This window comes from Chelonoidis abingdonii, chromosome 1 (genome assembly GCF_003597395.2).
Source record: "Chelonoidis abingdonii isolate Lonesome George chromosome 1, CheloAbing_2.0, whole genome shotgun sequence".
NCBI classification, from domain to species: Eukaryota; Metazoa; Chordata; order Testudines; family Testudinidae; genus Chelonoidis; species Chelonoidis abingdonii.
In genome coordinates, this window is record NC_133769.1 from 225447480 (window position 1) to 225471616 (window position 24137).

Genomic DNA, 24137 nt, shown 5'->3' on the forward strand with positions numbered 1-24137 from the left:
AGAATTTTTTGTCTGTGTTCCTTCTTGCTCAGCTTGGCTTGCATTTTAAGCAGAGCTATTAAGGTGACATTAAGGGTCTTTTGTTTAACAATAGCACTCCCATTGAGAGTTCAAGTATCCCAGCAAACACACACAGGTAAATAAACTGGTTTGACTTGTTATTTGCATGTCAAAGAGTTAGCCAGAAGAAGAAAAAAGACACGGTTGCTAGGCACTGTTGCCAGGAGACAACAGAGAGCTGCCATCCAACTTTTTCCTAAAGATGGCCTGGGTCTACACTACACGTTATTACGACTTTTTAGCAGCGGTTAAACTGATTTAACGCTACACTCGTCCACCACAAGGCCCTTTGTATCGATATAAAGTGCTCTTTAAACCGGTTTCTGTACTCCTCCCCACAAGAGGAGTAGCACTGAAATCAGTATTTACCATATCGGATTAGGGTTAGTGTGGGCCGCAAATCACGGTATTGGCACTCCGGCGGTATCCCACAGGCACCATTGTGACCACTCGGAAGCAATCTGAACTACGGATCACTGGTCAGGTAGACAGGAAAGCCCGCAACTTTGAATTTCATTTCCTGTTTGCCAGCGTGGAGCTCTGATGAGCACAGGTGGCTGATACAGTCCAAATCCAAAAAGAGCTCCAGCATGGCCGTAAGGGAGATACTGGATCTGATCGCTATATTGGGAGGCAAATCTTTCTATCAAAGCTCCATTCAGAAGACGAAAATGCCAAAGATTGAAAAAAATCTCAGACAGAGGCCACAGCAGGGACTTCAGCATAGTGCTACGTGATAAGCGTAACGGAAAGCCAAAGATCAAATGGACGCTCATGGAGGGAGGGAGGGGTCTACTGAGGACTCCAGCTATCCCCACAGTCCCCGCAGTCTCCAAAAGCATTTGCATTCTTGGCTGAGCTCCCAATGCTCGTAGGGTCAAACACATTGTCCGGGCTGGTTCAGAGTATAAGCTCGTCAATTTACTCCCCCTCCGTCCCCCATGAAGAAAAGGGAAAATTAGTTTCTTATATTGTTCACTACTATGTCTACTGCATGCTGCTGGTAGACGCGATGCTGCGGCACTGAACAGCAGTATCCTCTCCCCTCCCTTCCCCGGTGGCAGACGGTACAATATGATGCTATCCATTGTTCGTCATCAGCCCAGAGTGCTCCTGGGCTTGGCCTCAGGTGAGGTCGGCTGGGGACTTCTGGGTAAAATAGGAATGACTCCCGGTCATTCTCAGTAGATGGTCAGAACACTGCTGGTAACCGTCTTCATCACAGCAGCTGGGGCTGAGCTCCATCAGCCCCTCTCTCATGTCAAAGAAAAGTTTCGTGTACTATGCCTGGACTATCATAGCAGCGGGATGCTGCGCTCCTCTCCCCCGCACCGTTTAATGTCCTCTCGTGACTTTATAGGCCTGGAGGCTGCCTCCCCCTCATTTTCTTCTCACTAACTAATGTCTAGTGTTTTTTATTCCTCATTCTTTATTACTCATCACACAAATTAGGGGTGACACTGCAGCGGCTAGCCCAGAGGGTTGGGGCGAGCAGGGAAGCACACGGGTGAGGTTGTTGCAGAGGCACCCCCCTATGAATGCATGCATCTCATTATTCTGCGGGGATCTGACACGAGTGGCTGTGCTCTCTAGTACATTTTCTCACACACTTTCCCCATATTCTAGGCAGGTCTGACTTTATTTTAGATACAACATAAAGGAGGGAATGACCCGGGGAGTCATTTCCCATTTTTTTGTCTTGCGCCCCCGGTCGACCTCAGCCAGGAGCACCCATGACAGCAAGACGGTACAGAACGACTGATACACGTCATTCTCATCGCCAATTTACAATGGCATGGCAGATGGTACAGAACAAACTGATAACCATCTCTACTATCTTTGCAAAGGCAAATTGAATGCTGGCTGTTAGTGCTGCAGTACCGATCTGTCAGCGGCATCCAGTCAACAGGGTGACATGTGAAAAAGGCAAAAATGAGGGCTTCCATGGTTGCACGCTTTGACGTCTGCCAGACCAATCCAGGGGAAAAGGGCGCGAAATGATTGTCTGCTGTTGTTTTCACGGAGGAAGGCATGAGTGACGACATTTACCCAGAATCACCCGCGACACTATTTTTCCACCATCATGCATTGGGATCTCAACCCAGAATTCCAATGGGCAAGGGCGACTGCGGGAACTATGGGATAGCTACGGGATAGTTACCCACAGTGCAACGCTCCAGAAATCGACGCTAGCCTTGGTACGTGGATGCACACCACCGAATTAATGTGCTTAGTGTGACTGCATGCACTCAACTTTATACAATAATCTGTTTTACAAAACCGGTTTTTGTAAAATCGGAATAATCCCGTAGTGTAGACGTACCCGATGTAGTAGATACTTATAAAGACCAAACTTTTCAACCCTGGCTGTCTAAAGTTAAGCATCTAAATAGAAGTGCCCTGATTTACAGAGGGGCTGAACACCAACATCTACCCTTGAATTCAGTGGGGAGTGTTGTGGGTGCTGAGCGTTTCTGAAAATAAAGGCCGTTTCAGGATTCCAACTTGGACAATTTGGCTTATGTAAATAGCACTTTATTTATGTTACACTCTTGACCGTACAATTATTTGTCTGTTTTATTTTGTTTGTAAGAGTTAGCAGTTTTCTTTTAAAACATATCTTGCAGAATCTGTTTACGGGGGAGGAAGGGGAGCCAGTGCCAGTAGAGGACGCTATAATGACACACCAATCTCAGTGGTCAGTGAAGAAAACGAATGTTTGAAGGGATATTTTAGGAACATAGGATCTGCCATACTAGGTCACATGATGGTGCATCCAGTTCAGAATCCTCTCTTACAGTGGCTTGTACAGATGTTTAATTTAGAGGAAGTGTGATACATCCATGGTAGATAATAACGGAGTATCTGGCTCTCACAGGTAGGCAAATCCCAGTGCCTAAAACCTACCCCCTGACTTCAGGCAATGGGGAAATGGCCAGTTGTTCCTTCTTGATATTTGTACTCAAGGATACAAGAGGGAAAGAACACCTTCTCTGTGTACTAGGACAGTGATTGCCCACTCTTCATTATGAGTGCGTTTAAGATTCTCCAGTCTTGAGAACCTGACAGTTCAAAAAAAACCCAAAGGCAATCCAGCAGCGTTTGGGGCTTGTCTACCTGAACATATGGTTTCTGGAGTACAAATGTACAGGTGAGTCACATCATACGCACATTTAACTTACGCAAATTCAACTATACACGCTTGGCAAAAAAAAAGAAAAACAAGATACCTGTAAATAGTGCAGATGATTCCACCCATCATTCCACTCAATGAGTGTACGCCCTGGAGTGAGGTGAGATGGGAGACGTGAATCTGCTGTTCCCTCATTCGGTCTCAGTTCCTCTCATAGTGTAAGCATCTTGCTGCACTGAGTGTGATTCTAGTGTTTAAAGATACGTGTTTTTCATGCAATGTGGCCCCTAAATGCAAGCTAACTACTTCATCTGGTGCTCAGCCAAAGAAACAGTGATCTGTTCCAATGCTGGAGTTAAAACTGGCTGTGTTGGACTTATTGAGACAGAATATGTTGGTCTCCAACGTGGCGTGTAAATATGTCTGCAATGAATCTAGCATCCGTGCCATCAAGATTCGAGAGAGAAATTCGTCAAGCCGTGGCATCAAGTGCTCCAGTAACTGCTAAGGTGACGAGCCAGGTTCGTGATAAGTCTCTAGTGAAGACTGAAAAGGCATTAAACATATGGCTAGAAGACATGAACCGTAAACGTCTGCCTATTGATGGCAACATGTTGCGAGAAAAGACTCTTAGCCTCTACGTGTCAAACCTGCTGCCGAAGAGGGACAGCCTTCCAATGAGAAGGAATTCAAAGCCAGCCAAGGTTGGCTTAACAGTTTTAGGAACCACTTCAACCTCAAAAATGTACAGACTACTGATGAAGCTGCCTCTGCCAATGAAGAGGTAGCAAAAGCCTACTCTGAGCAATTAAAGAAAATCATAGCCCTTTTCTTCTATCTTCCAGAACAAGTTTTTAATGCTGATGACACTGGCCTCTTCTGGAAAAAAATGCCCAACCGCACTTACATTTTGAAATCACAAAGACAAGCCACTGGCTTCAAAGCAGCTAAAGACCGTGTTGCTTTGTGGCAATGCGGCTGGGCATTTAATAAAGCCAGGCTTGCTCTACAGGGCTGCATATTCCTGTGCCCTAAAAGGCAAGAACAAAAATCTCCTGCCTGTGTTCTGGCAATCAAATAAAAAAGCTTGGGTGACGGCAGCATTATTTCTGGATTGGTTCCACAAGTGTTTCATTCTACAGGTCAAGCTGTACCTCAAAGAGAGAGAACTTGACTTTAAAGTGTTGCTGATTGTAGACAATGCTCCTGGCCACCCTGTGGCACTCTGGTTTTCACATAACGACACTGAAGTCACTGTCTCCCCCCCCCCTCGCCCCCAATACTACCTCCAACTTCTCGAACAAGGCGTGATTCACTGTTTCAAGGCCATGTATGCGAGGCTTATGTTCTCACGGATACGTAGCACTATGGATGCTGATCCCAATCGTAATGTGATGGAGTGTAGGAAGTCCGTCAACATTGCCGATTGCATCACTTATATTAAACAGGCAATGGATGCAATCAAGCCTGAAACTGTCAATGCATGTTGGCGGAACCCATGGAAAGAATGTGTGAATGATTTTAATGGTTTCCCGACCATTGACAAATAAGTGAAACGCATTGTTCAGGTGGCCAGGCAAGTGGGTGATGTTGGCTTCATCGACATCCTTAAGGAAGAAATTGAAGAATTAATTGAGAGCCATAGAGAAACCTTGACTAACGAAGAGTTAGAGGAACTGATAAAATCATCTACAGAAGGCGAAGATGATGACGACAAGCAGGAAGAGCCAGCAAGTTAGAATCTTTATAAATTTGCTGAAGTGTTCCAAGCAGCGAAACACTTGAATGATTTTAATTTCTGAATACGATCCTTCTGTGGAATGAAGCCTCAAAATCACGTAGTATTACGGACGATTTGAGACCATATCAAGAAATGCTTGAGCAGCTCAAGAGACAACCACGACAGTTGCCGATCACTGTGTTTTTCAAGGAAAAAGAACCAGCAGCAGATGAGCCTACACAATCAACTTCTCGAGCTGAACCAGAGCCAACCACTTCGTTTATGACTCGCTCTCTATCACCTTGATCGACATCAAGCCCTGACAACTGCCTGTAATTAAAAAGACAGTACTGTAAAAGTATATTTTGCATATGTACTCTTTATTATATACTGTACATTACTGTATACATTATACTTGTACACTGCAACCCTATACAGTATACACAAAACTATGTACAGTATGCTGTACTTTATGGGCAATTTACAGGATTGTCAAGGGTAATTTTGACTATACACGATTTTCACCTTATGCGCTGACTTTAGAACCTAACCCCCACATAAGATGCAACTCCACTGCACTACCCTGCAGTGCACCATGTTCATGTGGAACCTGCTGCCCTGCATTAATAGTTCTCTAGCGTACTTTAATCTACCCCGGTTTGAAATGGGTTAGATTAAAGAGTACTAGGGAACATTTAGTGTGCAGCAGCAGGGAACACACAGACCTTTAATATGTGGCAGGCTGGTGTGGGGTAGATTTACACTCCAGCTTGCCCCAAGCTAAGTGTTTGTGTAGAAAAGCCCTAGGAAATTTACATAGAAGAAATCATCACAGAAAAAAGCTCCACTTTGTCCCTTAGCTCCTTTTTCCTGTTTATCTTGTGAGGCAGAATAGGATTTATTTTTCCTCTGGGAATTTTTTAAATTGTTAGATATTTTTGAGACTCTGGAAAGTAAAAACAAAACAATGCAAGATGAAATATGATAGCCTTCCTCCACCAGTTTGCTGATATAGTTTGCTCTTCAAGGAAAGCTGAACTCTGTTCACTATTTGCAAAAGCAACACTCGTCACTTATTTTTTGTCAGCTATAAAAATACAGAGCATTGGCTGGAGAAAATTTGTGCACTTATGCAATCTTTTTTGGTACCCATTGAATATCACTAAGAGTGAAGCAAGTTAAAGATACATTAATATCAGAATGCTTTCTAAATAGATAAGTTAGGAATCATTCTTAGTACAGTATTACAAAATCAGATTCTGAAGTAAATTCCTGAAAACGGAAAATAGGACAAGCTAACCTTTCATGATCTAAAGTAAATAATGTTTCTATGTACATAAAACATTCAAAAAAAAAATCTTTTTAGCAATGATTTTGTGTGGTACAAACTTTATTGATGTATAGGGCCATTACAGTGCTGCTGTGACTTGAAGGGTGCCCTCTCTTTAGAAGTGGAAGAGTAATATATTCATGTAGCTTAAATTTCAACATCCCGTTGAAAGTGCCCGGTGCACTTCTGGTACTACTACAGTATGAACAATAAATCTAACTCCCTTGCTCTGTCTGTGTGTACCCCTATAAATACTGATTCTTATTTGAGAACTGAGGTGTGCTGGAATGGGGCCATATAGTATATACTTTGGTGAGTCTTTATATATCACTTTTTAAAAATAAAAAAAAATATAGTAGAACCTCAGACTTACGAACGGATCAGTCAATCACCCACCTTATTTGGAACCAGAAATATGCAATCAGGCAGCAGCAGAGACCAATAATAAAAAGGGTAGGGGGAGGGTAGTAAATACAGTACTGTAGTAAATGTAACTACTATACAGAAGAAAAATGCTGCTCCCCTCCCCCTTTTTTAGTAAAGTTTCAAAGCTGTATTAAGTCCATGTTCAGTTGTAAACTTTTGAAAGAACAACCATGATGTTTTGTTCAGAGTTATGAACAACCTCCATTCCCAAGGTGTTCGTAACTTTTGAGGTTCTATTTAAATTTACTGTACTAAATTTAATACTTTTGCTCCATTGGTTATGGCTACTTAATCTCGTTTCTTAACAAAGAACGAGTGGTAATACTCCTACTTACTCTTCCTTTATCCAAGTTCTTTGAAGTGCTGATTGCTCTCATCCATGTGTTTTTCTTTTCTAAATTATTTTTTCTATTGTAATACGATACTGCAGAAAAGAGAAACCTCGAACAATCTGGAAATAATATAGTGAATGAGGTTTTTCTCTGAAAGTAGTAAGAAGACTATTTGAAAACTTAAATACTCATTTTTCTCTTCTATAAATACATAACTACTTGTTTAAACTTTGGTCTGCTGCCTAACAGTACAGTAGATTAGATGATGATTTTGTATTTTTACATTGGAGATGTCATTAAGAAATTGAAAGATAATTTGGTGAAAGCAGCTTGGTGTTGTATAGATACGGGATGTTTCTACAATGAAGACTCATTGCAGAAGAGATTGGATTGAAGGCACTAACATTGTATCTGCACGTGCTAAATAGAGGAAAACTAGATTTTGTGCATAGTTTACCAGAGAAGTGGAGAACCATTTTGGAGTTGCATTTTTGAAGTTTTATATCACGTAGGAGTTTATTTCTAATTACTGACTTCTTTGAAGTGTAGTTCATGGTTTAGTAGCTATCACAGTAAAACTGTTTAATTTATTATGACTTTGTGTGAAACATATGCTAGCTTTAAATATTTGAGCTGTTCATTATGGTTTTGGAAAAACTATAATTTAAAAATCCCAATGGGTATAACTTTCTTGAAGGAGTACTTACAAATGAAATTGCACTTGGGATTTTTGTATGATTAGTGGCAGAACAGGCTTGCAGTAAAATAAAAATAGCATACAGCTTCCAAGTAGCCCAGAAAGAATACACCCTAGAATTAATCATTAGTTAAATATTATTTATATTCTTGTCAAGGCCTATTAATGTGCGTGTAAAGGCTTCTTGTTAGCTTAAGCAAATGCTTTTTATTAACAAAGTAGGTCACATCTTTGCTCTGCTGTGTAACAGAGTTCATGGTTCTGGCAACAGTATTGTTTTGATATAGAGCTGTGCTAGCAAGGCACTAGTTATGGCTGATAAAGCACTTTCATTGTAAGCGACAGGTTTTTTTTCTGTCCTCCTCCTCCTCCATCCCCCTTCTCCTTCACTTAAAACTTCCTGCAAAATACATGATCCTATGAGGTAGTTCTCACACAATATGTCTTGGCGCATGAGTTAAAAGCTTTAAGAAGTTGGTAAGATTTTATTTGGTTGTTCTTTGAGATTTTGGACCACAAAATACAGGGTGCCAGGTTCACCTCCATCGTACAGATGCATACAATTTTGCATACAATTTGCGTTCCCCTCCCCCTTGCAGAGCAGCTGTGCTGAAGGATGTATTGACCTTGGTATAGAGCAGGGATCGGCAACCTTTGGCATGCGGCCCACCAGGGTAAGCCCCCTGGTGGGCCGGGCCAGTTGTTTACCTGCCACGTCCACAGATTTGGCCGATTGTGGCTCCCACTGGCTGCGGTTCGCCATTCCAGCCCAATGGGGGCTGTGGGAAGTGGCGGTAGCCCGTGCTGCTTCCTGCAGCCCCCATTGGCCTGGAGCGGTGAACCGCAGCCAGCAGGAGCCACGATTGGCTGAACCTGCGAACACAGCAGGTAAACAAACTGGCCGGTCCCATCAAGGGTCTTTCCCTGGTGGGCTGTGTGCCAAAGGTTGCTGATCCCTGGTATAGAGGAACTTTATTTCTCAAGGGGTGGACAGGAGCTTCTCATGCAGACCTTGCTAGGTATTCAGCCACTTTCCTACCGTGTCTAGCTCTGGCCTCTTCTGGGCTGATTCTACATTCACTTAGGGCAGTGCCAGCCAGCTCTAAACCACATGGCAGAGCAAGAGTCACATATGGCTTGTTCCACTGCACTCAATCCTGGAGAACTGCCTTCTGCATGGTGTCTTATCGGTTTGACCTGTTATCCGGTATGTGGATAATAAAACAAATGACAGCAGCAACTGTTTATATTAAAAAAAAAAAATCTTCAAACTTAAACTAAACGTAGTCCTCAGTCAGCACCCAATCTCTGACGTGATGGAAGAAATTTGGTTTAAAAACGTGTGTGTGTGTGTGTGTGTAATAAGTACATATTCTCTACATACTTGATGGTTGAATTTTTAGATAAGAAAGAGTGTACCAGCTGTGACAGAGGTGAGGAGCATACCTCCAGGGAAGGGACAGGCAATCTTATTGGCAAACTGAGGGCCATATCAGGTTTCTGAAATTGAATGGAGGACTGGTTAGGGGAGTACCTCCCCAAACACCCAGAAATGGCCCAGCTCCTGCCCCCTATCTGACTCCCTCCTGCTTCTCATACCCTGATTTCCCCCCCCCGCCCCCAGACTTCTGTACCCCCGCCACTTATCACCCCGAACTCCCCTGCCTTCTATCCAACTTCCCCCTGCACCGTGACACCTTACCGTGCTGTCTGGAGCACCAGAGCACCACTGCATCCATTCAACCCCCCTGTTCCTTGCCCTCTTACTGCCCTGTCCACACCCCCGCCCCCTGACTACCACCCCGAACTCCCCTGCCTTCTATCCAACTTCCCCCTGCACCGTGACACCTTACCGTGCTGTCTGGAGCACCAGAGCACCAGGACAGGCAGCTGCGCTGCCCGGCTGGAGTCAGCCACACCACCGCACAGCACAGAGCACTGGGTTAGGCTGCAGCTCTGCAAGAGCCCCACCGCCCAGAGCATTGCACTGGTAGTGCAGCAAGCTGAGGCTGCGGGGGAGGGAGAACAGTGGGGAAGGTGCTGGGGGCCAGCCTCCTGGGCCAGGAGCCCAGGGGACAGACAGGAGGGTCACATCCAGCCCATGGGCCGTAATTTGTCCACCTCTGGTCTAAGGTATTTGCACTATTACTAAGGGGTGCTATTATCACCATTATTAAAACATAAAACATTTAACTAGTTTAACTAAATTGGTGCAACATAACATCTTTAATTATACTGTACCAGTGCAACTTCATGTGTAGACCAAGTTTATTTGTGAAAAGTACTGTATGAATTTGAGAATATGGAAGGAGCTTGTATGGATTAATTGGCTTTTTTGGGTGAGTTGTGGGGGCAAATCACTCTTAGAAAAATTTCTTCCTTGCTCCCAGTTTCAATTCACAGTCATCTTGACTGGCCACATATTCCATTTGTTTCTGTTTTAAACTCCATCACTCTTTGCTGTCTATGTAAAAGATGCATTGCAGCACATATCCTGGCAATGGGAAAGATATCTGCTTTCAAGATGGTTGTCCTGTTATGTATTCAGATACAATAGTCTTTCCTTCTTTCTTGAACCTGGCAACGTCACCTCTGTTGCTAGTGCTTAATCTGTGCCAGGACTGAACCTCTAGGCTTGGCAGTTCATAGTCCCAGCACTCTGAGCTTGCTGCATCAGTTATGAAAGTAAAAAAAATTGCTTGAGCCATGGCACCTCTCTCTCTATAAATTAAGCAGTCTGTAGCATGCTTAATTCAAGGCTCCCATGTGAATGTAGGTAGGAGGTACTTCTGAGTCACTGAGATGGCTAGGATTGTACATCAGGACTTTCATATTTTGGCACCGTACTAGAAGTGGGCCATCTTTCACAGATGCTGAGCAGGTTCTACTGGAGGAAATGTGATGACATCTCCAAATCCCAACTTCAATAAAATTGGGTGAATTATGAATTTATGAGCACGGCTTGAGGTACTTATAGTTCAAAATTTGGCCATAATTTGTAATTCAAGTGTGTGTGTCTGAGGGGGAAATCTTATGAGGTGAAAATGCAGGAAATATACACCCCTAGATATTGTGCTATTCAACTCTACACTTGATTTTCTGAGTATTTTGTCTCTTACTGTTGAGCATGTTGCATTCTTCAGTGCCAGTATGCCCTGCCTTTGACCACAACTCAGGTTTATATTTGCTGTGCATATAGCTTTCTGTATGGACAAATACTTGTCTAACGTGTTTCCAGCTGAGTGCATAAACTGTGTGTAATTGTATATTGTGTTTAGGTAATGCGTCTGGGGGCTGCACCTGCTAGCCTGAGCTTGCTGTCCATCCAAGTATTTGCTTCATCCTCAGAGAAGGAAACTCCAAAAAATGAGTTGCTAAAAATTGATGAGGTAAGACCCTGCCATTCTGATTGTATTCATAGTCTTTTGGTTACGGTGGAGTAATGTTAGCAGATGAAGAAGCACAGTCTAACAAAGTAAGATCATTTACTTTGGGAGGGCAAAAGATGTTTGCATGTCTGTCTTCATATTACAAAGAAAAAAGAATAATTAATTTAAACTTGCAATGGAAAAGTCCATATGCTCTGCTTTTACTTTTCCTAACTATATATTTTGAGGCCTGTTTGACATTTTGAGACTTGCTCATGTACAAAATACTGTAGTATTTTTCCATATCTAAAAACCTGTAATAAAATATTTTTCGTTGAGTAGCTTTCTGGCCTAAGAAAGCTGCCAATACTAGTATATCTAATCCACAGGAATGTCTTTATCTCCAGCAGACACTATGTGCTGTTTATATGATGAGTTCTGTTGGCTTTCATTTGCAGGCTTACATAAAGCAACAAAGCCAAAAGCTTGTCTATCTTAAAATACAACTGTATTTATCATTCGCTTTAGAGATCAAACATGGTCCCTGCCCTCTCTGGTTTACAATCCTGCAATGCAACTACTAGCTTGCAATTCTACATGTGTACAGGAATCCCCAGACTTTGCACTAAAGGATCAGAGCTTAAATATGGACAAAACACAATGAAAAACAACAGAAAAAAATCAGTGAAAAGCAGGGTTACAGAAATAACAGCCTATGCACTTTGGTTGTGCATTCATTTGGATAGCTGTTACTAAAAACACATTTGTTTATACACTAAAGCTGCGTGTGGATTGGCCATTACCTCTTTTTTTGATCTGAATGGCTAGTCAAAATTTGAGGCCTTGTAAGTTGTTCCAATCGGGAATAGAAACTGATCATGGAATCTGATATATTATTTGATGACATCTTGTTCATTCACAAGGAATGTACAAAAGTGCTGCTTCTCCAAATGCAGGGGGTACACAACAAACCAGGGGATAACTTCTTTGCTTACTGCCCCAAGTCTGTTTAGACAGCACCAGACCCAAAAGATCTCTTCAGGCTTCTCTAAGGGCTTGGCTACACTTGGAAATGTGCAGCACTGGGAGTTACAGCTGTGGTCGTACAGCTGTGTAGGAACAGCACTGCAGTGTGGCCACACTGACAGCTACCAGCGCTGCAGTGTGGCCACATTTGCAGCAGTTTGCTGAATGGTTTGCATTTCTAGACCAGTGTTCTATCTTTTCAAAAGAGGGGAGTGGGTGGAGTGTACAGGAAGCGTGGAGGAGACAGAGATCTGACCAGCTCCGCTGCCCCTTGCAAATTCTGGCATTTCCCCCACCCCTCTCTCAATCACTCTTAAATGTATCAGACCAGATAAGCAGCTGCTCCGACGACTCCCTTCCCCCTCTCCCCTCCCCCCCCGCGTGCTGTTTCTCCTCAAGCAAACACTAGCAGCTGTTACTCAGTGCTATACAAGTTCTAAGGACTGACGATAGTAACATGTCATTTTAAAAGGTTCGAATCATTTTAAGATTTGACCTTCCCACCACCCTTCTTTTATTCCTAAATGCTTTTACTTAAATAGCTCTTCAGACCACAGAAGCAGGCTGCCCTTCCACATCGGCCTCCCCTCAAACAAACAGCTTTATTGCAATTTCCCTGCCGCGGCTGGCTCGCTCACTGAGCAAAAAGAGCAGCATGGTTTGTTTTTTAGAGCCCGTCTTACCATTTCTTCCGGGCTTTGTTGTAGACAGGTGGAACCTTGCTATAACACAGCTTTGTGTCCACACCTGATGAGCACGCGCCAATCACCAGCGGAATCGCTAACCCCAGTCAGACAGGTGTTTCAAGCTGCTGCGCAGGGTTGGGCAATATTGAAAATGCTTCTACACGAGTGAGTTGCAGTGCTGTAACCCCTTCACCAGCGCTGCAATTCTCCAGTGTAGCCAAGCCCTAAGAGTTCCTCTGTGCTTAAATTGGTACTTGACTTGTTACATTGACTTTTTTAAAAAAAAATTAGGAACATTTTGCACGCAAATAGTTTTGACATTAAAGAATTATTATTCTTTCCTACAACTAAAAATGGCTTTTGGTTTGTTGAAATTTAAAGGACTTAAATGAGAGTTTTGGGGTAACACTAGGTATGAGAAATGTCAACCTAAAAAGGAACTTATTGGAGAGTATTATGAGGGACTGAACTTAAGATTTAGAATGAAATGACTGTCAAGCTGCTTTTGTACTATGTCAGCAAATCTGCAGTTCATGTTTCTTATTACTTTAGGAAAATAAGTTGTCATACTTTGTTTAAAAAGAGTACTCATTATATATGCATTTTCTTGCATGCATTCCAATTAACTGGTTGTAAATCTCTGCCAAATTTCTGCAGCTCATATTAAAGAAAATAAACAAGAGAGGACAATAACATGTAAAACAGAATGAATATTAAGGTATCTGTCTTCAGGTAGTGACACAAGTTTGCATTTTTTTTAAAAAACTAATATCCAATGACTATAGCTGTGAGTCTTTCACGGAGGTCAGGGAAGTCATGGATTCTGTGACTTCTGCAGTGGCTGGTGCCATGGCCCGAGCGGCTGGTGCAGCCCTGGGGTCACCGCACCAGCCACTGCTCCAGTGGCCCGAGGCAACTGGTCCCAGGCACTGCCCCAGAGCAGTGGTCCAGGAGCAGCAGCACCCTGCCGCCCCCCCCAACCTAGAGGAGGAGCAGCAGCATCCACTGGAGCACCCCTTCCTCCCCAACACCTAAGATTTAGTTGGCATATTTCTAGTAAAAGTCACGGACAGGACACTGGCTGAGACTTTTTGATTATTGCTGTGACCTGTCTGTGACTTTTAGTAAAAATACCAGTGACTAAATCATAGTCTTACTAATGACATTAGGTGTGTCTTCATTATGTAAATACTACTACTTTAGATGTCCCACCTATGTCATTCACAACAGTGTTGCTAATGCTGTCCATTACTACTGAAGGTAACAACTGCAACATCCAAAACATAGTACAATTTTCTGTAAATCTCAAATTCTCTGCTAAATAAAAAGCCCACCAGACTGTTAATTTAAAAACTACTCAAAGTCTTTAATAATGGCTTGGATAAATACAGAAAATGACTGCTCTAAGATCTAGTACACTTAATAAAAACACTGAGAAACAATATTGCTGATTAAGTATAGAAAACACTTCTCACAATTATGTATGTGATTTTTGGGACCGAATGAGTCTGATGTTCTATTTCTAAACCTGTAATTGGATTAGCCATCAACTTGTTTGGCTGAACAGAGGAGCAATTAGTAAGGCTCTCCTCATGATGTGTAATTATTCATTAAATCACATAGAATTCTCACAGCTTGACTGTATTTTTATTATGTCTTGTAGTATTATTTACTTTGCGCTAGGCACCGTTGAATTATACAGCTCCTGCCCTGAGGACTTTCTTGTACAAGTCCACCGTTTTAACCTCTTATTTGCAAATATTCACAGCTTTCACTCTACTCCTGTCCAGCTCATGAGTCTAAATATGTGGAGGAATCACAAACCCAGTTGGAAGAGGGGATCTCGTATCTGCGGCATTCTGTGGCGCCATATACAGCCTGGTGTCAGGTATAGCAGTTTTAACTTACGGGAATACTCGTATGTTTCCGTAGTTAAGGATGGTTTGAGGATTTTGCTTATGACAGGACATTAAAACCTGTCTTGATCTGAATTAGTGAATTGCTTTTTAAAAAAAAGGCAGAAAGACATCTCTGAGGGGTCTGAATATTTAAAGATATTTTAGTCATTAGGAAGTGTTTCTGGAAAAAGAAATGGTTCTTTTTTTTTTTTCCTGCAATTGTGCATGGTGTATTTTACCAAATGTTTTACCCCTTTTTGGCCAAAAAAAACAACCAAAAATCTTTAGAATCGTTCCCCCCGAAACTTCTAAACTCAACCTTGATCTCCCTTGTCTGAGCTGTAAAAACTTTCCCTTCTCCACCCCCCCATTCTTTTAGCTCTTAAGTTTTTAACAATTTCGTCTTAAAAATAGCAGATTTGCTATCAACACCCAATTCCCCTATCTTTGTGTAGGTTGTTGCCTTTTGTGGCAGTTAGCAGGGAAAGGGAAGGAGGAAGTTAGATTACTGCAATATACATAATAAATCATATAATATAGAAATTGTATAACATATGCAAAGCATTGTGGTCCTCCGTACAGATCATTTTAACCTAGATTTAACCTAGATTTTCTGTTATTCTCTCAAGTACCATTAAATTCTATACAATACAAGTTAAAGGACTGAACAACAATATAAAAAAGGAAGCCCTTCAGGCTCTTAAAGCTGGTCACATGCCGTTGCACGCTGTGATGAATCAATGCAGGAGCCATTTCCTATATTCTGACTAAAATATTGACAGGAAAATCCATCAGGTAGGGATAAGCTTCTTCCATGACCCATTGTGTTTGATGATGGGCCATCAACTTGAATAGTCTAGTCACAATGTGCTGGCTAGACCGGATGTAAACTACCTCCTGGGCGTTACCCAGAAGCAAATGAAAATGATGCATATGTACAAATAGGAATCAAAATTCAACATAATTTGTACAAGATTTGTTACAATTATATAACTGTGGTAGCAAAAATGATCTACATGGTGTGGCAAATTGCCGGTACTGTTCTGCTGGGTCTCGCGCTTTCTCTTCTCTGGGGTAGGTTCAGGGCGCTATTGCTTGCCTCTGAACCAGTTCTTAATCATTCCCCTAGTGTCCTTGGAGGAGGGGAGTGGAGAGGGAGGGACCTGGGCCCGCCCTCTACTCCAGGTCCCAACCCAGGGGCCCTGGGGTTGTGGTGAACCACTTGACTAGCGGTTTCTTCCCCTGGGTTACTTCCCTCTCATACCCGTCAGCTTGTGAAGGGCTTCTCGCCTCTCTTCTATACAAGCCTGGTGCCCCTTACCTAGGGTTTCTGTTGGGCTTCCCAATCCACCGCAGCACTCCTCCAAACCTTCTATTTCTCTCTGGACAAACTCTTCTCTTCTGCAATCTGCACTCTGCTCCAATCCAACCTTTCTCCTTCAACTACCACCCCCTGTCTGACTGAAGCAGGGGTTTATATCCCATGACTGGAGTCAGGTGCTCTGACTGGAGTCAAGTGCTCTAATTGGCCACAGCTGTTCTAGTTAATCTAAAGCAAACCTTCCTCCCTTGGCAGGGAATAAGGCCCCCTGCTAACACTCTTATGCTGCCTTCTGGCCATGCTGTATCACAATGGTCAAATTTTAAGCATATAATGTCACACCTCCGAGGCCACCTCACTATGGGAGGTCTGGTAGCCTAGTTACACACCTAGGGACAACAGTGTCAGTAATGCAGTGAACGCAGACTTAGTGAAAGAATGTGTTAGTCACAAATGCTTTTACTTTCTAAACAGCACAAGAATTACAGCTCTTGGGAAAACGACAAACCCCTGAAGGCGGTCCCCTTCAGCTTGACCTCACCACATTTTTGAACCTTGGATTCGGTCCAATTCTTAGGCCAGACAGCTCTTCATGCTTGGCCCAGCGTTCTGCATGTGACAATGGAATGGACGCCTTTGCTTAGGACATTCCTCTTTTTAAAACAACCTCTGATGCATTTCTTGCCCCTGCCCCTCCCCTGGGGAGTTTCCAGGCTCTAAGCTATGGTTGTCCCCCTCTTGGCTTCTGGGTAGAGTCTCATTCAAAGTCATTGGCCTGCTGGTTGCTAATCTTTGTTTCACTAGGGTACAACCAGTGTCCATTGATTGCTCTATCACTGGGATAGACTGTCTAGCAAGCTGTGGTCTCCAAACTTGGCAGCGGTCGAGTATCCGCTGCAATGCTTCCAAATTTCAGCGGCGATGGCTCTTGATGATGCCGCTTGTCAGTGGCAAGCGACGTCATCAAGAGGCGTCGCTGCTGAAATGCTGCCAAAATTCGGTGACATTTCGGCGGATGGTCGACCGCCAGTCAGGATGTGGGTGCATTTCGGGACCCCTGGTCTATCCACTGAATTGTCTAATCCCTGCTACAAAATGGATGCACAACAATGCCACACTAGAGATGGCAATCAAAATGGAGGTTGAAATACATGGTCTTTTCAAAATAAAGTGGATTTTCCAATTTGACACTGACATAATCCCTGACGTGTCAGACCCTTTACTGTAGTATTTTGGCTTCCATGTTAAATGGGATCTGAAAGGCTTTCTGCTTATGGCTGTTTACATGCAGGGTCTGACCTCTTTAAATTCCTGTGTTCTATTGGTTGCCTGGAACAACCAGTGTAAACATCCATGCTGGGAGTGGAACTTCAGAGAGGGCTGACCTGTCTGGAAATTCAGTTGGACTGACTGAGAGTACTTACTGTTCCGTACTGTAAAGCTCTGCGGTCTGTTAATCTCTTACCCTGCCTTATTTTTGTTTACACAGTAAACTGATAGCTTTCCTGTCTGTAATATCACCATATTGTGGTGTTTTTAACAGACGTAGTTGACACAGTAGGCAAGGAAAGTGCACAATTTTAGGGACTTGATTCAGACTTTGATCTCAAGGAGAGCTTTTCTCCCATTGTGTTACAGAAAGTGGGATTTTGGGGTGGCTCTTTCAGATATTTAAAAATTGTTTTAATCCAGAAAACAAATGAAAACCAGTTTTGAGTAGATTCGTGTACCATTTTATGCCTTTTGATAATTAACTGTTAGAAAAATTGTTTAAAAGGCTATTTTAACTATTTAAAGCTGTAAAACGGAGCGCATCATACTCTGCATGGCAGAAGTTCAGGCTTTTATTAACATGCTATAAAATCTTTAGACCTTGCTCTTTTGTATCAGCTGATAGCATAACCAACTCCCGTAAACTGATTAATTTATGCTTTAATCTACCACATGTGAACTCTTTCTCCATGGTAGATTTTTTGTTGTTGTTACTGCTGCAAATAAATGAGAGCCCTAAAGATATTGTTCCCTTACCCCGTATACTAATTTAGTCCTTTCATTTCCCTGTACCTGAAATTTAGAGTGTAAAATTATTTAAGTGATATTGCAAGATTGTTCTCTACATCTTAACTCCTAGGAATGGGTGTATTACCTATTGATTTGTTTACCTCTCTAGAGGTAATTTTGTGCAGTATCTCCCTGTAAATATTAAGATGTTGTTCTTCTGTCAAGGCAGGCATCAGTGCATTTGTATGATTAAGTTTCTCCATAGCTGAACAATAAGAGCAGTGTGAATTCTTGCTTCATGAGCTGAGTGCTTCCAGTACAGGAGAAGTCTCAAAATTATTCCTGCAGTTGGGACAACTATCGTAGCTCCAGTACTGAGCATCTGGATTAATTCACTTATTCATGAATTAAATTAGCGTCTGTATGTGTTTAACCCTCATATCCTTCAAGAATTCTGTTATACCAATTTGTCATCATCTAGTCTGGTGAAAGAGAAAATAACTGCATTGAAAATAATTAATGTCTCTCCATGGATCACTAGCTATGAGTTAGTGTATAGCTATGTGGCCTTCCTCTTCTGTGCTAATTCATTTATTTATCATGCATGGATATGCCAAGATACCGGAGCATGATGTGGTAGGAGAGCAGCTGCATAATTCCTTAATTTCTGCTCTATCATCAGGATCATGGTGCAGTGCTAAATTTTGTCTTCTCTTCATTTTTGAGGCAGTAGACACAATCTTCATTCAGAATTTACAGTTGAAAATATTCCTTGCTGTGTTTAATTTCAAGTGTAAAACTAGGCAAACAAAACTGTGAGTGGAGAAGGGAACAGAAGGGAAGAGGTCTTGGTAGCATGGATAAAATCAGAACTGCACATATGTACCAGAGAAGTCCCTTTAGTTTTCTGAATATTCTATGTTAACTGTGAGATCGTTCAGTTTTGGCAGAAAACAATGCTTAATGTTGTTTGCTGATTTGATCTTAAATAAAAAGACCTGCAAGCATATTTAACAGTCTCGAACATACAAGGCTGCTGTGCCTAAATTGACATGGAATGTATAAAAACGAATGTTGTCACTCTTCATCAGGTTATTATAATCAACTGTTACTTCTGTTTTGCTACTGTATATTTTTTTTCTTTTTTTTTCTCCAGGATCTTTACACTAACGCTATGCCCAAAGTAGAAAGAACTATTGAACGTGGTAGAGGTAAATCAGCTTACATTTTTCTTTACTAATAGGTGAGGTGCTTGATAGAGAAAAATTATGATGCATGGCTATGGTTACATGTGCTTTCTCTTAGCTCAAAGCTCCATTAAACATTATTCAGCACTTCAAATCTTTCTGTTATTTGTTCTATGAATTTCTTGGATTTCTTTTGTGGAGCATCATGGTATTATGGTTTTGATAATTAAAAGCATAGTCCTATGTCTGTTGTAAACAGTGCAAGAGTAAGGATTGGTCTACACCAAAACTTAAGCAACATAGCTGGGTTGAACTAGGAGTGTAAAATATTAAGATGTAATTAAACTGACCAAATGCGTAGTATAGACACAGCTAGGTCATCCTCGTTCCTTTCTCTCAAGGGGGTGGATTAACTACAGCAACGGAAAAACCACTTCTGTCTCTGTGGCAAGTGTCTACGTTATGGCACTATACAGGTACATCTGCAGTATTCGTAGTGTGAACAGGCTCTAAGTAATGGGTCCACATAAAGAACATCCACAGTATAAGTTAAAGGGGCATCTAGGATAATTGGGCCAAGCAAGGAACAAGATGCTATCTGTTCACGGGCAGCCATACTGAAGCCAATGCAAATCACTCTGTGAAAATAGTAGAATCTACAAATAGCTTTATTTGGCCTTACCTGTGTCATTCAGGATTAGCTGGCCAAAATCTGACCTCTCCAATCTCACTAAGGGATTGCCTGGGTTGGTGGGACATGAGAGGAGACAGAAACCACTCACACAACTTAATTCACATGCTAAAACTAAGCACACTTGGGCAGTGTTCTCAAATTAATCTGAGCTGGCCGTTTTAAATTCAATAACTGAATCTGCACATTTCTCATCTCTCGAAACTAACCTGTCCCAATCTATTTCTGCTATATATTTGAGATAGGGTGACCAAAGCAGACTTCAGTGGGGCACCACATGGGCATAGGGATCTGCTAGCACAGTGTTGGGGCACAAGAAAGGATGTGATAGCTTTTGAGACCATTTATTTTGCACCTAAATCTGCCTTTCTTATTTACCAGTTCTTGTACTACAAAAAGAAGAAGATGTTCAGTTAAATTGAACAGCCACAAACACACAAAAGGAAATACCTTTTACACACTGTCCCAAATAAACCTTGGGAGCTTATTGCCTCAAGATTTTGAGGCCAAGAATTAATAAAATGATAACATATTTATATGGATATTGATTACATCCACCCTTGAATCAGATACGCTGATAAATGTTAGAGAGATAACATTTCTGTTCTTCAGAGCATAGATGTATTACTAACTGATACTAGATAGAAACGTCCTCTAAAGGCAGTTGATTCCACAATTATAAATTTCTTGCATCTCCTGAAGCTTCTGGGACTGGCCACTGTTAGAAACAGGAGGCTGGACTATTGCTCTAGTCTTGGCAATTCCTATGTTACAATGAAAGAAAAAGAATCAACTTTTAAATTACCTTAATTCTGAGCCTGGTGCAGCAAGGCATTATCAAAGTTTATATACATGCACAAGTCAGGAGAGGGGGAACACTTTTTTATGTTGTATACTTTTAATGGCAAGTTAAAATAATTGTTTGGATTTCATTTTTAACTGAAATTGTGTGAATGGGGAAGTAAAATAAATGCACAGTTGTCTTCCTGGTTTGGTTTTGTCAGCTGACTAAAACATAAAGCATAACAGATGACAAAACCACAAGAGGTTTTGTAGCAGAGACTGGCAGACAGCAAACTGCAGGAAACTCAGCTAACGGGGAAATGAAATTGTATGCATAACCAGGTGGCAACAGGATGTAAACATAATTGTTTTGTAAATATCAACACTATTTATGCAACTGATGAGAGCCTAATAAGCTAAAGTTGAGTTGAGTTATGGACTGATTTCCTTCCCTCCAAATTACAACGGTTTCTGAAAACATTTTTTGTGTAGTACACTAATTTTAAAAATTGTTCTACAGTGCTGATGTTCTGTTAAGTGGCAGGAGGTCAAGGGGACGGGAGCCCCTTCTGGCTTAATAAATGAGTCTCCATAGATCATTGCATTCCAGTACTTACTAGTGTTAGTTATTAGTGCAGCACACATGAATAATTATACTGTTTTTGGAAATTTTAGTAAAACTGCATTCCGTTTTCTGAAACTTAAATATCTGCTCAGACTGGAAATAGTGAAATTGTTTTCTTGTGTGTGCGCCTGCGCGCACACAGACAACTTGTTACAAAGTGTCTGCATGCACGTGTGTGTGTGTGTGTGTATATATATATAAAATATTTAAAAAATAATTTAAAGAATAAGTCTGAATCTGGCAAACTCTAAAAATACAAGATTTTTACATGCGCTTTCCTGAAATGGACTGACTCTAAAGACTTTTTTTTTTTCTCCACACCTATCTTTATATTGTATTGGGAAATAAGGAGTTAAACGCAATCAAGGGGTAGCTAGAACCATTAGATTGTGACATTCTGCAAAATGACTCTGCTTCTACTGCAGGAAGCCCACAGCTTTCATGGTATATAGAACCCATTACTGTGCCAGTCAAGCTGTCACCTAAAACACCCTTACAAAAGCAGTTTGAAAAAACAAAATGCTGCTACTAACAGATCCTGTTTTCCAAGGCAAATGATAACATGTAACAGTCTGCATGAAAATATATGTGCCTCCTAGAACTTTCAAGAAACATTAATAATGTTTCAATTAATGTTCTCCCAATAAGCAATAGCCTCGCACTTCATCAACAAGTAGTTCATATGTGTGTCAATAGAGAAGATTGCAAAAGTTTTAAATTTTTGCTGCTAGAGCCAAAAGATACATGACAGTTAAAATAGTGTTTAACAACGTTTTGTAACATTTGCTCATATGTGTTAATGGTTCATTTTCATCATAAGGTTTTTCCATTACATAGATGCATTGTGGTCTGATTTCATTTTAGAAAGTTGTGAATTTCTCAAAAATCCCCCTCCAGGATTTTACCCAAGGCTTGGTGTCATTGGTTTTGCTGGAATTGTTGGACTGTTTCTTTCTAGAGGTAGGTGCTCTTTTCAAATGGCTTATTTTATGAGGTTGGGGTAAATCATTTAAACATCCAATAAAAATGAATACATCTTTAACTACAATATGTGCAATTAAATCAGGACTCAGAAATGTATCTTGACGCACATTATTTCTGTTACAAAGGTTCTTTTATGTTGTTTAATTTCAGAGTTATGGATTCTGTTGGTTACAGAAATTTGGTCTATAAAAGACACCACTACTGAATGGCGCTTATAGTAATAATATGATAAAATCTAATGGGAACACCAGAATTGCAATTTGTTATCAACCAAATGTAATGCTAAAGCATTCAGCTTATAAAACTAATCTTTCTCTTGATTTAGTTGTATCTCCACTTCACCTCACAGTCCCAGTCCCAGTATCAGGCCTGGTCTACACTGTGTGTGTGTGTGGTGGGGCGGAATAGATCTAAGTTAGGCAACTTCAGCTATGTCAATAACGTAGCTGAAGTCGACATACTTAGATCAACTTACTGTGATGTCTTCACTGGGTCAAATCGACTGCTGCCGCTCCTCTGTTTACTCCGCCTTGCACCTCTTATGGCGGTGGAATACAGGAGTCAGTGGGAGAGCGATTGGGGATCTATTTATCACATCTTGATTATATACAATAAATTGACCACTTCTGGATCGGTTGTTGCCCGCCGATCCGGCAGATAGTGTAGACATACCCTCAGTATGGTAGCATGTTTTTTGAAAAAAAAAAAAAAGTGCTTTTTAGTTAAGACTTAAGGGAAATTGGATGCATTTCTTAAAATTTGCAGACTTTTTTGTTATAGGTATCCAATTAATTTAAACATGGCATTTTGAATATTGTTACTGTGAAGATTTTCCTTTGTAATACTTTAGCAGATAATGCTCTCTGAAGTGTGCATCATTCAATTTACAAAGACAGCTTCCAATAAGCAGGTGTTCCTTTACAGTTTACTTTATGAAATTAAGGAGACTATCCAGTTATGAACTAGTGATTAAAGGGATGCTGCCAATTCCTCTGATTGTTTCCTTTAAAATTATTTTAAATTAGTTTTTGTGCTTCTCTGTTGGTTTAGAAAGGGCCTTTGGATGGGCCTGAAAGCTACATAATCAAATACGCTTATGCACCCACTCCCTCCTCCACCCCCTTTGCTGTCTGGACTCACACCTGCTTCTTCTTGCCACTTGTTCTTTCAGTTTCAGCTCTGATAATGCTATTACACACAGTGAACACTCTTCTCCAGGGCCTATAGCTGTCAGCAAACAATGAAGCTGACTGTAAAGTAAGCCAATTGAAAAAAAAAATAGGTTTTTTCCTTTAATCTTTATTACATACTAGGAGTTAATTTTAACAACAGTAGGCAAAAAAAACCCCAAACATTTGGTTCTGAAACTTTTTTTAAGTTGACTGTGTCCCTTTAATTGGCAAGTTAACTGACAAAGCAAGGTTCTTGAATGTTGTTGTGGTCTCATCTCTACGTAGAGCTTACCTAGAAGTAAGTTCCAGTATAATGTAACATGTTTATACATATTTTGCAGTATAGAAATTCAGTATAACATTTAATTGCATTGCTTAAAAAATTAGTATATTTGTGCTTTGTTTGGAAAGGGAATTTGAAATACAGTAGAACCTCAGACTTATGAGCACCTCAAGAATGGAGGTTTTTCATAGCTTTGACATGTTTATAACTCAGAACAAAACATTATGGCTGTTCTTTCAGAAGTTTACAACTAAACATTGACTTAATATAACTTTAAAACTTTACTATGCAGAAGAAAAATGCTGCTTTTAACCATCTTAGTGCAAATGAAACAAGCACAGAAAGAGTTTCCTTGTCTTGTCAAATCTTTTTTTTTTTTTTTTTAATTTTCCCTTTATTTATAACAGGGTTTAA

General features: G+C 41.1%; 1 protein-coding gene across 3 annotated transcripts in view; it reads left to right on the plus strand.

Moving 5' to 3' along the window:
* APOO (apolipoprotein O) overlaps positions 1-24137 on the plus strand; it is a 112950-nt gene that overhangs the window by 19063 nt on the left and 69750 nt on the right. For 2 of the 3 annotated variants that reach the window (XM_075059925.1, XM_032803093.2), the window contains exons 2-5: positions 10977-11087; positions 14547-14666; positions 19155-19209; positions 22149-22244. In XM_075059925.1, the coding sequence (XP_074916026.1) occupies positions 10977-11087; positions 14547-14666; positions 19155-19209; positions 22149-22244 (382 nt within the window). Of the gene's footprint in view, positions 1-10567; positions 10666-10976; positions 11088-14546; positions 14667-19154; positions 19210-22148; positions 22245-24137 lie in introns of those variants that run through there. The other variant, XM_075059926.1, reaches the window with a different exon arrangement.